Source organism: Castanea sativa, chromosome 2 (genome assembly GCF_040712315.1).
Source record: "Castanea sativa cultivar Marrone di Chiusa Pesio chromosome 2, ASM4071231v1".
In the NCBI taxonomy this organism is placed as follows: domain Eukaryota; kingdom Viridiplantae; phylum Streptophyta; class Magnoliopsida; order Fagales; family Fagaceae; genus Castanea; species Castanea sativa.
In genome coordinates this window covers 8136673-8149851 of record NC_134014.1, presented here as the reverse complement: position 1 = coordinate 8149851, position 13179 = coordinate 8136673, and the positions used below count along the sequence as shown (strand labels likewise).

Here is a 13179-nt window from a genome sequence, read left to right as displayed (position 1 = left end):
TTGGCCATTCACTTGTTGGATTTCAATGTTATCCTTTAACTCTTATTTAGACATTACACTTGGAGTTCCTCGTATCAAAGAAATAATAAATGGAGCCAAAAAGATCAGTACACCCATCATCACTGCAGCACTCAAGTCTGATAATAACGTGAATACTGCCCGGATGGTAAGAGGTCGAATTCAGAAAACAAATTTAGGCCAGGTATGGGATGAATTCATTAGAGGAATTTTTTGTGTATTTCATATTGGCTTTCAACATGATATTCGTTATTAAATGAAGTTTACAACATGTAAGAGCGCTAGCATCAGCCATTCTAAAATTATGCTATTTTGACACACTAAAAAGTTACTTTATCTATTTCAACACACCACTGTACAATACACCATACATTACATGTTCTATTTTAAGATTACAACACATTAAAATAACCTTAAAATTCCCTCTATAAATATTTAAAAAAAAATCCGCAGCCACCCCAACAGCCCACCTCCACCCCATCAGATCAGAACCCACCCCTACAACTACCACTACTGCAAATCCACTTCCAGCAACCACCACCAAAAATCAACTAAAAATTGCAAACCCATATAAAAAACCCATCAACATCAAAACCCAAATGCCATAATTCTCGGAGCACCACCACTGAAACCCAAATGCCAACAAAGAACCCAGACCACCAACAATTAGACCACGCCATAACCCATTCCAAAAACCAAAGAATATCAACCCAGTATTAATGGGTTGCAGTGCTGATCTCCATGGCGCCTGATCTCTGCTAGCAAGGTCTGAGAGAGACAGGTGTGGTCTGCGAGGAGAGAGAGTGAGAGAGAAGAGATAAAAGAAAGAGAGGCAAATGGGAGGGAGAGAGAATTAGAATAAAATAAAGGAATTTTTTTTTTACAATTTCTACTGTACCATTCTATTATCAGAATGGTACTGTAGATCAATGCCAGAATTTATGGCGTTTGGAACATGTGATATGGGTGGATTTTTTGTGTTTGGTGTGCTAAATGCTAAAAATTTAGCATTTAGCACATCTGATACTAGTGCTCTAACACTCTAGATTCATGCAAATTAATTTATTTTATTTACATTAGAAGTCTTCCTTTGTGTACAAATTTTGTCTTGCTTCCCCTTCAGCTCTCTGTCAAGTGTCAAGTATGATTTTAGTGACCTATTTGACCTTCCCCTCACAATGCAGGTTGCTAAGAGTATAAAACTTGTAATGACTTCAAGATTAGCATCAATAATTGTCACACTTGATATGGAGAGAATTCGAGATGCACAATTGTGTATTGATGCTAATAATGTGAAAGAATCAATTATACAAGCAAAAATCAGAGTGAAGAATGAGGTGAGCATTTGTTTTGGTAGTTTTTAGCTTTTAACTCTCCTTACTCTTTTATGCTCTTAATATTTCAAGATCGTATAATTCTGCAGCATATTACAGTTTTGGATGGTGGGAAGTTGGAAATTCGTCCTTCAGAAACCGATAGAAGTAAAATGCATTTTCATCTCCACTCTCTTAAAAATTTGCTTCCAACAGTTATAGTAAAGGTAAAACTTCTAGAGTTTCCTTAATTTATCATCTGATGAAAGTCTTTGATGCACTTCTTTTCCTTTCCTGTTTTATTTTTAAAACCATCCTGGATCACAAGCGTATTCACTACTTTATGGTTGACAGGGTTTAAAAAGTGTTGAGCGTGCCATTATTAAGAAAGAAGAAAATAAAAAGATGAAGACAATCAAGTATGGTCTTCTGGTAGAAGGGTTAGTTCATTATAACACTTACCACAATGGAGCTCCTAATGAAAAAAAAGTGTTCTTGAGTAAATTTTCTGAGTCTTTGTGGGCTTGGGGGTTTTTATTTTTATTTTTTTATTCTATGAAACTGTATACTGCTGTTTTTACTTTATTTTCATATTTATATCTTATAATGAGAGAAATTGCAGATCCCTATTTAATTTTTTTTTCTCCAGCAAATTCTATATTAATTTATGTTTGCATTGAATGTGGTGAAAGGCTAGTTGGTTGGAAGAGGTTGTATTTATCTAAGGGGGGTAAAGTTACCCTTATTAAGAGTACTCTCCCTAGCTTACCTACGTATTTCCTTTCTCTTTTCCCTATCCCAGATAAGGTGGCTAAGAGGATGGAGAAATTACAAAGGGATTTCCTTTGGACTAGTATGGGGGATGAGCATAAAATTCACGTAGTAAATTGGTCCAAGATATGTAGGCTAGTGAAGAATGGAGGGATAGGCATTAGGTGTTTGAGAAGGTTTAACTCTGCCTTATTAGCCAAATGGTTGTGTCGCTATGGTTTGGAGAATGATGCCCTTTGGAGAAGGGTCATTGGGGCGAAGTATGGGAATGAGTGGGGTGGTTGGTGCACAAAATTTGTGTCTGGGGCTTATGGTGTTTGTTTGTGGAAGTTCATTCGGAGTGGCTGGGGGAATTTTTCCAAGTTCATTCGGTAGGAAGTGGGTGATGGAACTTGTGTGAAGTTTTGGGATGATGTGTGGTGTAGGGATCGTCCGCTTAAGCAGGCATTTCCAGATCTATATAATATTAGTAGGACAAGGGATGCTTCGGTCTCTGAGGTTATGTGCTTTGTAAATGTGAGAGTTTCTTGGGACATTCAGTTTCGTCGTTTAGTGAATGACCAAGAGTCACAATCTTTGAATTTGTTTATGGTTTTGATCTACTCCACAAAAGTGCGGGGTGTTGGTTCTGACATTCCTTGTTGGATGCCAGCCAGCAGACGAGGTTTTAAGGTGAGTGGGTATTACTATTCTATTTCCCCTTCTACTGGCAGTTCTTTCCCTTGAAAAATGGTGTGGCAATCGAAGGTTCCTCCTTAGGTAGCTTTTTTCTCTTGGACTGCGGCTTTAGGCAAGATTCTAACTATAGACAGCCTTCGAAAGAGGCATTTTGTTGTCCTTGAGTGGTGTTTTATGTGCAAAAGGTGTGGGGAATCTATAGATCATCTCCTCCTTCACTGTCCTATAGCCTTTGAGATGTGAAGTATGATCTTTAGCTTGTTTGGTGTTTGTTGGGTGATGCCTCAGAGGGTAGTGGATTTGTTGGATTGTTGGACATGTAAATTCAGGTGTCATTGTAATGTAGTTATTTGGAGACTTGTGCCGCACTGTTTGATGTGGTGCATTTGGCGGGAACAGAATTCTAGAAACTTTGAGGGTCGTGAACGGTCCATGATTGAGCTTAAGTCTTTCTTCTTTTTACTCTTCTCAAACGGTGTCTTGTTTTACCATTTTTTTCATGTATTTCCCTTCCTGTGTTGTTAGATCATTGTATTTTGGTTTTTTGATATTTTGCCTTTTTGTACATTTCCTATGTACTGGGCTGTGTGTTTTTATATAATTTCTTTGTTACTTATCAAAAAAAAAAAAGTTTTTCAATGCACAGGCTAAAATATCATTTCCTGAAGTAAATTTCTTTGAAAAAGATACAAGGGTGCCAAGTTGCTTTTTCTTTTGATTTAATTACTTTTATGTTTTGATGTTGGTATGACATACCGACATCAAAACATTATGTGAAGCACGGACACACCAAAAAGGGTAATGTGTCAGTGTCTGACATGGGTACACACACAGGGCTGCATGTGTGTCCCCTGAGTGTACAGTGAAAATATTTTTCTAATGGTGACATGGCTTGGACAAAGTCACAACTCGGTAAGGATACTGCTGATAAAAACAAAAAAACAGAAGGAAAAAACGTAGATCTTTTCTACCTGCCACGATCTCCACTGTCCATAGATCTGTCCTTAAGTCTTCAAATTTCGTTCTCTCCCCATTGCAGTGCCTGCCTTAGATTCGATGTTAGATCAGCCACCGGGACCCATCGGCAGACCATTGCAACTCTCTTTCCTTCACTCTTCTCTTTTCTCACACCTCTCTCACCCTCTTTGGTGATGGCAGCCTATTGCACCTCTCTTGCCTGCACCCTTCTCTGTTCTTTGATACTTTCTATTTAATTTTTTTTAATTCTAGAACTAATGAATAGTGACTACTATTCTAAAGTGTAGGAACTAATGAATATTAACTACTATTCTAAAGTGTCATGATCCCTACTCACTTTTACTGTTTTTGCTTTTGTTTTAATTATTGTTAGTCATTGGTGCTCTGTTTGTTTATTTATTTTTATTAATTGATATAATGAATAAAATTAATGTTATTATGCAGATCATTTAGTTGCATTTAGGGGCGGAACTAGAATTTTAAGAGTGAGGGGGCCAAAGTAATAACAAACATAAAAATTTATCCAATTTAAGAATGCTACATGAGAATTATGTGAATTTTTTTTTTAGGGGGGGGGGGGGGCATCCATATATTTTTGAAGATTTTAACTAAATTTAAGGGTAGTTATTTAATTATTGAAAAGTTTGGGGGGGCCATGGCCCCCACAACTCAATGAGTAGTTCCGCCCCTGCTTGCATTATTCTATTTTATTTATTAAATTGAATTATTTGACTGCTACTAGTAAATTTAGATATGCTTTCAAACATTTTGATGGTTGTTCATTATTTTTAAAACCTAAAATAAACATAACTTATTCCTTAAAATATGCCTAAATATAAATGTTAATTAATTAATTAACTGCCGTATCCCCAGCGCATTGTACCCTAGTTTTTTTAAGAAACGGTATATCTGTGTCAGGTCATATCGGTGTCCATGCTTCCTATGCCTCTGTCCCTTTCAAAAGATCTAAATGTGTTCCTTCTTGGTTTTCCTTTGATCACAAAGCTAGTGGTGGAAATGGCACTTTGAAGTGTCATGCCTAAACTTGAATTTGACGTGTTACAATTTGAATGGTTGAAATTGCTTTGAAATAGCTACCTTCTATGTATGCCTTGAAATGAAAAATGTCAAGAGCACATTGAGCATAATCTAATAGCCATTTCAAGTGACACCATGCTGTTCTTTACCCCTTTCTGAAATTTTAGTGCAGATCTTGGCATCAACTAAATCACTTTTAATCCAGAGTAAATCAAAGCCATGAAAATAAAATCTCAGTCACCAACTGCTGTTGATGTGGAGGAATGATCTTTTCCTTTTGAACTGCATACCATCAAACAGAGCCCAATAACTCTTAATGCTATCTCCTGCCACTGATCTTGCCTCGGCTACACTTCTCAAACAGTAGAGAAAACAAAATGATGTAGTTCTCTAGCAGCTGAATAATGTAAATGATTCTTAGTATTGCTCCATCCCTGAAGTGCATTCTCTACTAGTAAGTTTTGATATGTCCTCTCTTGATTAGATTTTCTACCTGATGAAGTCTCCTTAACTCCACTTTCCACTCGAATGAATTTCACTTTGGTAAACATTCCAATCCTGCCAGATACTATGAAATTGCATAGTTTTCTGTCCAAGATCCTTTAGAACCTTATAATTACTTGATCTCAGAATCCTCTCTTTTAGTTGGTCTTAGTCACTTGTTTGCTGTCCATACGCCTGATCTCTTAGCTTTATGTAGGCATTCCCAGAGATCTTTATGTAGGCATTCCCAGCCCTTTGCATTCATGAGTTACCATTAATGAGGCTTCTTAATAAACTTCAAAAGTTTATGCCTTGAATACTTGGAGTTCTTCAAAACCTCTTCCCTAAACTTATTCCATTAACTGCAAAGGCCCCCAGAATTCCTTCATCTCAAATTCCAATAAGCACAGTTTCTTTGTTGTCAGCATATGCATTAGAAAGATCCTCAATTGTGAGATCAAGGTGCAAAATATATTAGAAGGATACATAGGATTGAATTTTTTCTTAGTAAAAAAAAATATTTATGTTTAATTGCTTCAATTGAAATTGGTTTTTCTGTGTTAATTGCCATAACTCTTCTTATTAGATGTGAAATGATTGTTAGAATCACTTAGAAAAGAAGTCATAAATGATTGTCTAGTCCTCTTACTAATGTTTTTCCTTGGAAGAGCATTTGGTGTGTAAAGGTGTTAAAGGGTGTCTTTCTTCTTATGGATAGTAGCTTGAAGTGGGATACTTAACATTGATATTCTTGTTAAGAGAGTTTAGCCCCTAGTTAATTGGTGTTGTTGCAATGGGGAAACCATGGACCATCTTTCGCTCCATTGTAAGCTTGTTCATGCTTTATCGAGTGAAGTTTTTTTTGGTGGGTGTCTTTCATTTTATGGATGGTAGCTCGAAGTGGGATACTTACCATTGATATTCTTGTTAAGAGAGTTTAGCCCCTAGTTAATTGGTGTTGTTGCAATGGGGAAACCATGGACCATCTTTCGCTCCATTGTAAGTTTGTTCATGCTTTATCGAGTGTAGTTTTTTTTGGTGGGTGTCTTTATTTTTATGGATGCTAGCTCGAAGTGGGATACTTACCATTGATATTCTTGTTAAGAGAGTTTAGCCCCTAGTTAATTGGTGTTGTTGCAATGGGGAAACCATGGACCATCTTTCACTCCATTGTAAGTTTGTTCATGCTTTATCGAGTGAAGTTTTTTTTGGTGTTTGGGATCTGGTGGGTGATACCAAAGACGGTTGCTTCTCTTCTTTTTGCATGTAGGAATTGGTTTGGGGAACACCTGTCAAATATTTGGAATATGGTTCTAGTGTGTATAATGTGGTTGGTTTGGTAGGAACGCAATACTCGTACCTTTGAAGATATTGAGAGACCTTTAGATCTTTTCAAAAGTGTGGGGAGTGTGTGGACCACCTTCTTCTTCATTGCCCAATAGCTTACAGGTTGTGGACAATGGTGTTTTATCTTTTTGGGCTCCAATGGGTTATACTGAAGAGGGTTATTGATTGATTCTCTACATGCAGGGACCCTTTGGAAAGCATAGAAATATAGCCTTCTGGAAGGCTGTGCCACTTTGCATCGTGTGGTGTTTGTGGTGTGAATGGAAAGCTAGAAGTTTTGAGGGATGTGAACAGTCTATCCTAGATGTTGAAGCCTTCTTCTTTTGTACCTTGTTAGACTGGATTTTCTTAGAAATGATCGAGCATTGTAGTTTGAAAGTTTGATTGTACTTCACCCTAAGTACACCCCCGGTGTACTTAGTTTTTTTTTTTTAAATAAATTTTTTTTTGTTATTTATCAAAAAAAAAAAAACTTTTCTATTTGGTACTTTGTTTTAGTGGACTCATTTGTGGGGTTTTACGTAATGTATTTCCATTTCTAATTTTCTACAATCTGTTAGCTTTAGTTCATGAGTTATTTGTATTTGTTTCATGTTCAGAGTGTTCATCATTGTGAACGCGATGTTATTTTATTTCAATAAATTTCTTGTTACCTATCAAAAAAATAAAGGATAATTTATAATTTATCACTGCCACAATAGCAAGCAAGAAAACAGAAAACCAACTGGCTTATGTCATATGACATCTTGCACAACATCAAACAATAATAGACAGTATTCAAATTGTAGTCATTTTTTGTTTTGCTATATGTTGAAAGCTGTTCTTTCATTTATTCTTAATATATGTCATGCTTCTTTTTAGCTCGGGTCTTCAAGATGTTATGGGCATTGAAGGAGTAGATGGACGTAAAACCACCAGTAATCATGTCATTGAAGTGCAGCAGACACTTGGCATTGAAGCTGCAAGGAAGTGTATTATTGAGGAGATAAAATATACAATGGAAAGTCATGGAATGAACATAGACATTCGCCATATGATGCTTTTAGCAGATGTGATGACATTTAGGGTGAGTCTTTCACCCCCTTCTGTATCATTGTGCTCACTCTTTCCCATAATGTGTTTCTCTGTTGTGAAGACTATATTGAAGAAGAATTTTATTCCCAAAAACAGGGTGAAGTGCTTGGAATCACAAGATTTGGAATCCAAAAAATGGGCAAGAGTGTGTTGATGCTGGCTTCATTTGAGAGGACAACAGATCACCTTGTCAATGCTTCTGTAAATGGTAGGGTTGACAGGATTGAAGGAGTAAGTGAATGCATAATCATGGGTATACCAATGCAGATAGGCACTGGAATGCTCAAAGTTAGACAAAGGTAAGAATGCAGTATTTACTATTCAGCATCTTAGTGTGGTCAATAGCAACTGGTTTATACATAGTACATTGATTCGTACACATCACTTTATTTAATGAACCATGTTATCAAGAACCCTAAAAAAGCATCTAATGCTGTAGAAATTTCATATAAATGCTTTCAATGTTTCAGCAGAAAAAAAAATCTTTACTTCTATTTCATCCTTTTGCCCAAGATACCCTTACTTTATTTATAAATTTTGTCTAGATTTTTACCGTTAACTAACATACAATTATGGATTCCATAAGTGGGGCGCTTAGCACATCAAAAGCATGGGCTAAGGCCTGGTGCAACATTCATGAAAGAATTAATGGAAAAATACATAGAGATCTCTGAACTTTGAGTCATAATCAAACTAGCCCCTATTGTTCTAATTTGAATAGTCCCTAAAGTTAGGGAAATGACAAAATCGCTCCTTTTACATTTCCTTTGGTTGAGTGAATGGAAAATTCTATCACATGCATTGCACATGATATAATTTTAATAAAAATTTATTTTCAAATTAAAATGTAATAAAATTTTGTTTTAGATTAAAATTTTTTTTCTCCTCAATAATTTCTCCCTTAATGTCGGGAAGATAACGCTTAGGGAGCCTCCAATTAAGTAGTTAATATAATATATAGGGACACCACTTAACTTAAAAGCTTAAGGTTATGAGTTTGGGTCCAACTATGATATATTAACTACCAACTCTTGTCATTATTATTCAATTTGGGACTTCACTCACATGTTTGTATCCAATGCCTAAGCAAAATCTTCCCTAATTCTCCTCTTATCTTCAAACTTAACTGATTTTCTCTCAAACAAACCTCAAGGTGGTGGCTAGGTATTCATGTGGAGGCAGCTGGGGTTTTATGAAGCGGTAAATGTTGGAGACATTTGGGTTCTTTGGTTTGTGGTGGAGATTGGTGGCTTGGGGTGGGGCCACCTTAGGCAACTATGAATGGGCTTGGAAGTGCCCTGCCACGGGCTGATTTGGAGTTCAATGGGCTGAATTGGGTGACAACAGCAGCGTCAATTTGGTTTCTGATTAGTGTGTGGGTGTGATTTTCTTTTCAATTGAACTTGAAATTTTTTTTTGTTATTGTTTCTGGATTTGGGTTCCGATTGGTGTGATTTTTTTTGGATTTAGTGTACAAACAAGTGGAGGAAGCACAAGTGAGTTTCTTATCATTATAGGTTTGCATTAGGGATCGACATAAAGCCTCTCTTTGTGACTAGTGATGGATGAGCTCACTAAATTGATTCAAGAGGAAGTCCCTTGGTATATGCTTTATGTAGATGATATAGCCTTAGTGGATGAAACTAGAATTCGAGTTAATACCAAGTTAAAAATTTGACAAGACATTCTAGAATCTAAAAGCTTTTGGTTAAGTTGGACTAAAATAGAGTACATGGAATGTAAGTTTAGTAAAGGTAGAAACACAAATAAAGAGTTGGTAAGACTCAATGTTCAAGAGATATTAAAGAGTGAGAGCTTTCGATATCTTGGATCAGTAATTCATAGATATTGAGAGATTAAAGAGGATGTGAATCATAGGATAAAAGTAGGGTGTGGATGAAGTGGAGAAGCGCATAAATCAGAGAATATCTATTGAGTTAAAAAGAAAATATTATAAGACTGCTATACGACTAGCTATGCTCAATGGTACCGAATGTTGGGTTGTTAAGAAGTAACATATTCATAAAAATGAGTGTAGCTGAAATGAGAATATTAAGATCTATAAATGAAAATACATGGAAAGATAGAATCCTAAATGAGGAAATCTGCTTAAAGATAGGGGTAGCTCCTATTGATGAAAAGATAAAGAACAGTCATTTGAAATGGTTTGATCATGTTTAGAGGAGAGCAGTAAGAACGAGTGAGTCGGTTTAAGTTGAGAGAACAAAAAAAGGTAAAGAAAAAACCCAAAACAATATTAGTAAAAGTAATAAAAAAGACTTATCAATTAAGGAAGCAACAAAGAGTATGACTTTAGATAGAATAAATTTGATCTATGATTCATAGATCCAAAATTTTGGTATTAAGGCATGTTGTTGGATTCAGACCAAGGGGTGGTGGTGAGTTTAAGGGAGCTGGGTGTGATTTTTTGTTTGGGATTCGATTGATGTGTGTAGGTGTGATTTTCTGTTTCAGGCTGGTATTTTTGTTTAGGGGAGGATCGATTGGGTGATTCTGGCTGCAGCATGGATTGCATGTTTGTTGGTGATTCTTGGTTGCCAGAGAGTGAGAGGAAAGGAAGATAAGATATATAAAATAAATCAAAATGCTATCACATGTAATGGTGCTCACATGACAACAATTTCCATCCACCTAACTAACGTAAATGTAACGATTTAATCCTCTTCCAAGCTTTAAGGACTAAACATTTCAGGTTACAATAAGGGTTAATTTGGTATTTTTGCATTTTTCCCAAGAATTAATTTTATGTTTTGGAATTAAAATGCTTATTATAAATTATAAAATCAGTCATAAGGATCATATTGGAATTTGAAGCATGAATAAAATGGTCAACTCTGAGTAAAGTTAAATTTCAGAAATCTGTGGGTATAAGTAACAATTTTCGTACATCAATGCACATTAATTTCACCTTAGCGAGTGCCAGACCTGTGATCAAAAGCCATACATCTCTATTTAATTCACCTTTCATGTGGTTGTTAAACTAATTAGCTGTTGGAAGCATGCAGAATTTCTGTCATGTTAAAATATTTGATATTGAAGCAGTTGTTTTTACCTACGTATAGTCAGGGATAGTTCTCAACATCATGTGCTTCTTTGTTTTTATGTGCATTCATCTGCAATTTGACTGTCATACTTCTTAGTTTTGTTTGAGTACATTCCATAAGCTTTAGCTTACTATATTTTCTTCTCTTGTGAGCAGAGTTAATCTACCTTCGGAGCTGCATTATGGGTCAGATCCAATTCTATGTTGAGTTCAAGTCCAAGTTGTGTACTAAGGAGTTTCAGTTGCAGGCAAAGGTCGTAATTTTTATGCTGAAAACCAAAAACCTTGGAAAAAGAAACTTTGTTCAGTATTGTAAAAGCATCTCCACTAGGCTCTTTAAAGCCAAGAGAGGTGCTACGTCCACAACATTTTTACAACAATTTTACAACAAATCATAGGTGGTTAGTAGTTATAGGTTCAAATTTGAATTTAATACTAAGATTACTTTTTTGTCCCAACAATAACAACCAGTAACAACTTGCCACTTAGGATTTGTTGTAAAAATGTTGTAAAAATGTTGTGGACATATCATTTCTCTAAAGCCAATTTTGGAGAGCACACATACAAAAACTACCTCCAACAACCTCTCTAAACTCTAAATTTTTTGAAGAGTTGCTATAGTAGCTCTAGAGAGCACTGTATTAATTACTATAGCAACTCCAAACATTTTTTCTCTCTTAAAATAATCTTCCGGTTGAATAAAGAATGATTCTTTTTCTCTTTCCTCCCTTTCTTGTTCTTCCCCACCCTCTCTCTCTCTCTCTCTCTCTAGCTTCTCATCAGAAAAAAATATCTCTTCACTTCTCATTAGAAAACAACGGGGAAGCAACTCTCTCAAAATCTACATAGCTTTCTCTCACAAAACGATTCATCTATATCTTTCAACCCCTAAATTGTGGCTCAACCACATGTGAGAAAAAAACAAAGATCTGAGAACATCGGCTCAACAACAAAAATTGGTATCCAAAATTGATTTCATGGGTTTTGCATCATGTTTGAATTTATTGGTTTATGCTAGATTTGGTGGTTTTACATGATTTGCTATAGCAACTGTTTGGGTTTAGGTTTTGGACTTTTGTGTTCTTTTATCTCTGCTTCTCTCCTTTACGTTTCTCTCTAACTCTATTTCTTGATCTCATCTCTATTTTGCTATTTAATTAATCTTGTTAGAGTCAGTAAGCTAACCTGACATTTATCTCTCTCTCACTTTATTTTCTAATAAAAATTTTGGCCTCATCTCTAAATTTGCACGCCAACTATTCGTCTCAAGGCCTTCTCTCATAGATGTACAGAACCAATGATATTGTTAGCACATTGCTCAAAAAAAAAAAAAAAAAAAAGTAACCTGCTTTTGGGCGCAGTCTGGCTCTCCTTTAGGACCTGTTTGGTTTGAGCAAAAAATTGGTATATTCTGTATTTATTTTCAGTTTTTCATGGAACCCACCACTAAAAAATTTGTTTGGCTTTGTATTTTTATTCAGATTTCATTTTCAGTATCCAAAAAAATAGGATTTAAATACAAAAATTGAATACAACTTTTTGGTGTTTTCATTTTCTTAAAAGTAAATATAGTGGCATATTTTTAATTAAAAAAAAAAACCAAATTTGAGGGTCCTATTAACACTGAATTGTCCCATAAAAAACTCTCAATTGTGTTGAATTTTTAATTGAAAAATATAAAGTGAAAAAAAGAAAAAACAAGAGTAGAAAATAATGCTAAACATAAAATGGGTTGAGTAGAGAAAATGAAAACCGGATTTAAGAAACAAAAACTCTTTTCAAAAATGAAAAGAGAAAATGAATTTAACTCAATGATAATCAAACAAGGCCTTAATCTCTCAAGTGAGACTAACCAGTGCCCATAACCATAGCACAATAGTGATGGTAAATCCACTGCAAAATCAGTGTGTTTGTAAAATACTTAGGGTTTGTTTGGTTGGGGAGGTAAAAAAGTGGGAGGATAGAAAATGATTTGAGAATAGAAAAGATTTTAATTTATTTTCTTTTTGTTTGGTAGAGAAAGAAAATGTGGAAGGATGAAAAAATAAGTTTGTATAAATTTATTCATATATCCTTATTAAAAAATGATGTCCAATTAAAGCAAAAAAAGTGACAAAAAATCATCTAAATTTATTAAAAAATAAAAATCATGTCTAGTTAAACAAAAAAAACTAAACTAAAAACAAAAAAAGAGACGAAGAAAAACAAAGCAAATCGATGTCATGCCCGCGCCTAGGAAATCAAGATAAAGATAATAAAAAAGCAATGCATCTCAGGAAAGCAACAAAAAAAAAAAAAAAAAAGCCAACGTTGGAAAGCAAAAGCTTAAAAAAACAAACAGTTGGGGATATTTTTGTCAATCAAGTCACTCTTTCCCTCAATTTTCTCCTCATTTTGAGGAGAAAACATTTTGGT

The 13179-nt window shown here is 35.2% G+C and overlaps 1 protein-coding gene across 2 annotated transcripts in view; it reads left to right on the top strand.

The window, feature by feature from the left end:
* The window catches only part of LOC142625598 (DNA-directed RNA polymerase III subunit 1), a 45144-nt gene extending 33655 nt beyond the window's left edge, over window positions 1-11489 (top strand). The window contains exons 21-27 of one of the 2 annotated variants that reach the window (XM_075799247.1): window positions 51-202; window positions 1203-1355; window positions 1442-1558; window positions 1686-1771; window positions 7488-7692; window positions 7797-7999; window positions 10921-11489. In XM_075799247.1, the coding sequence (XP_075655362.1) occupies window positions 51-202; window positions 1203-1355; window positions 1442-1558; window positions 1686-1771; window positions 7488-7692; window positions 7797-7999; window positions 10921-10972 (968 nt within the window). In that variant the 3' untranslated portion in view covers window positions 10973-11489. Of the gene's footprint in view, window positions 1-50; window positions 203-1202; window positions 1356-1441; window positions 1559-1685; window positions 1772-7487; window positions 7693-7796; window positions 8000-10920 lie in introns of those variants that run through there. The other variant, XM_075799248.1, reaches the window with a different exon arrangement.
* The last annotated feature ends 1690 nt before the right edge of the window (window positions 11490-13179 follow it).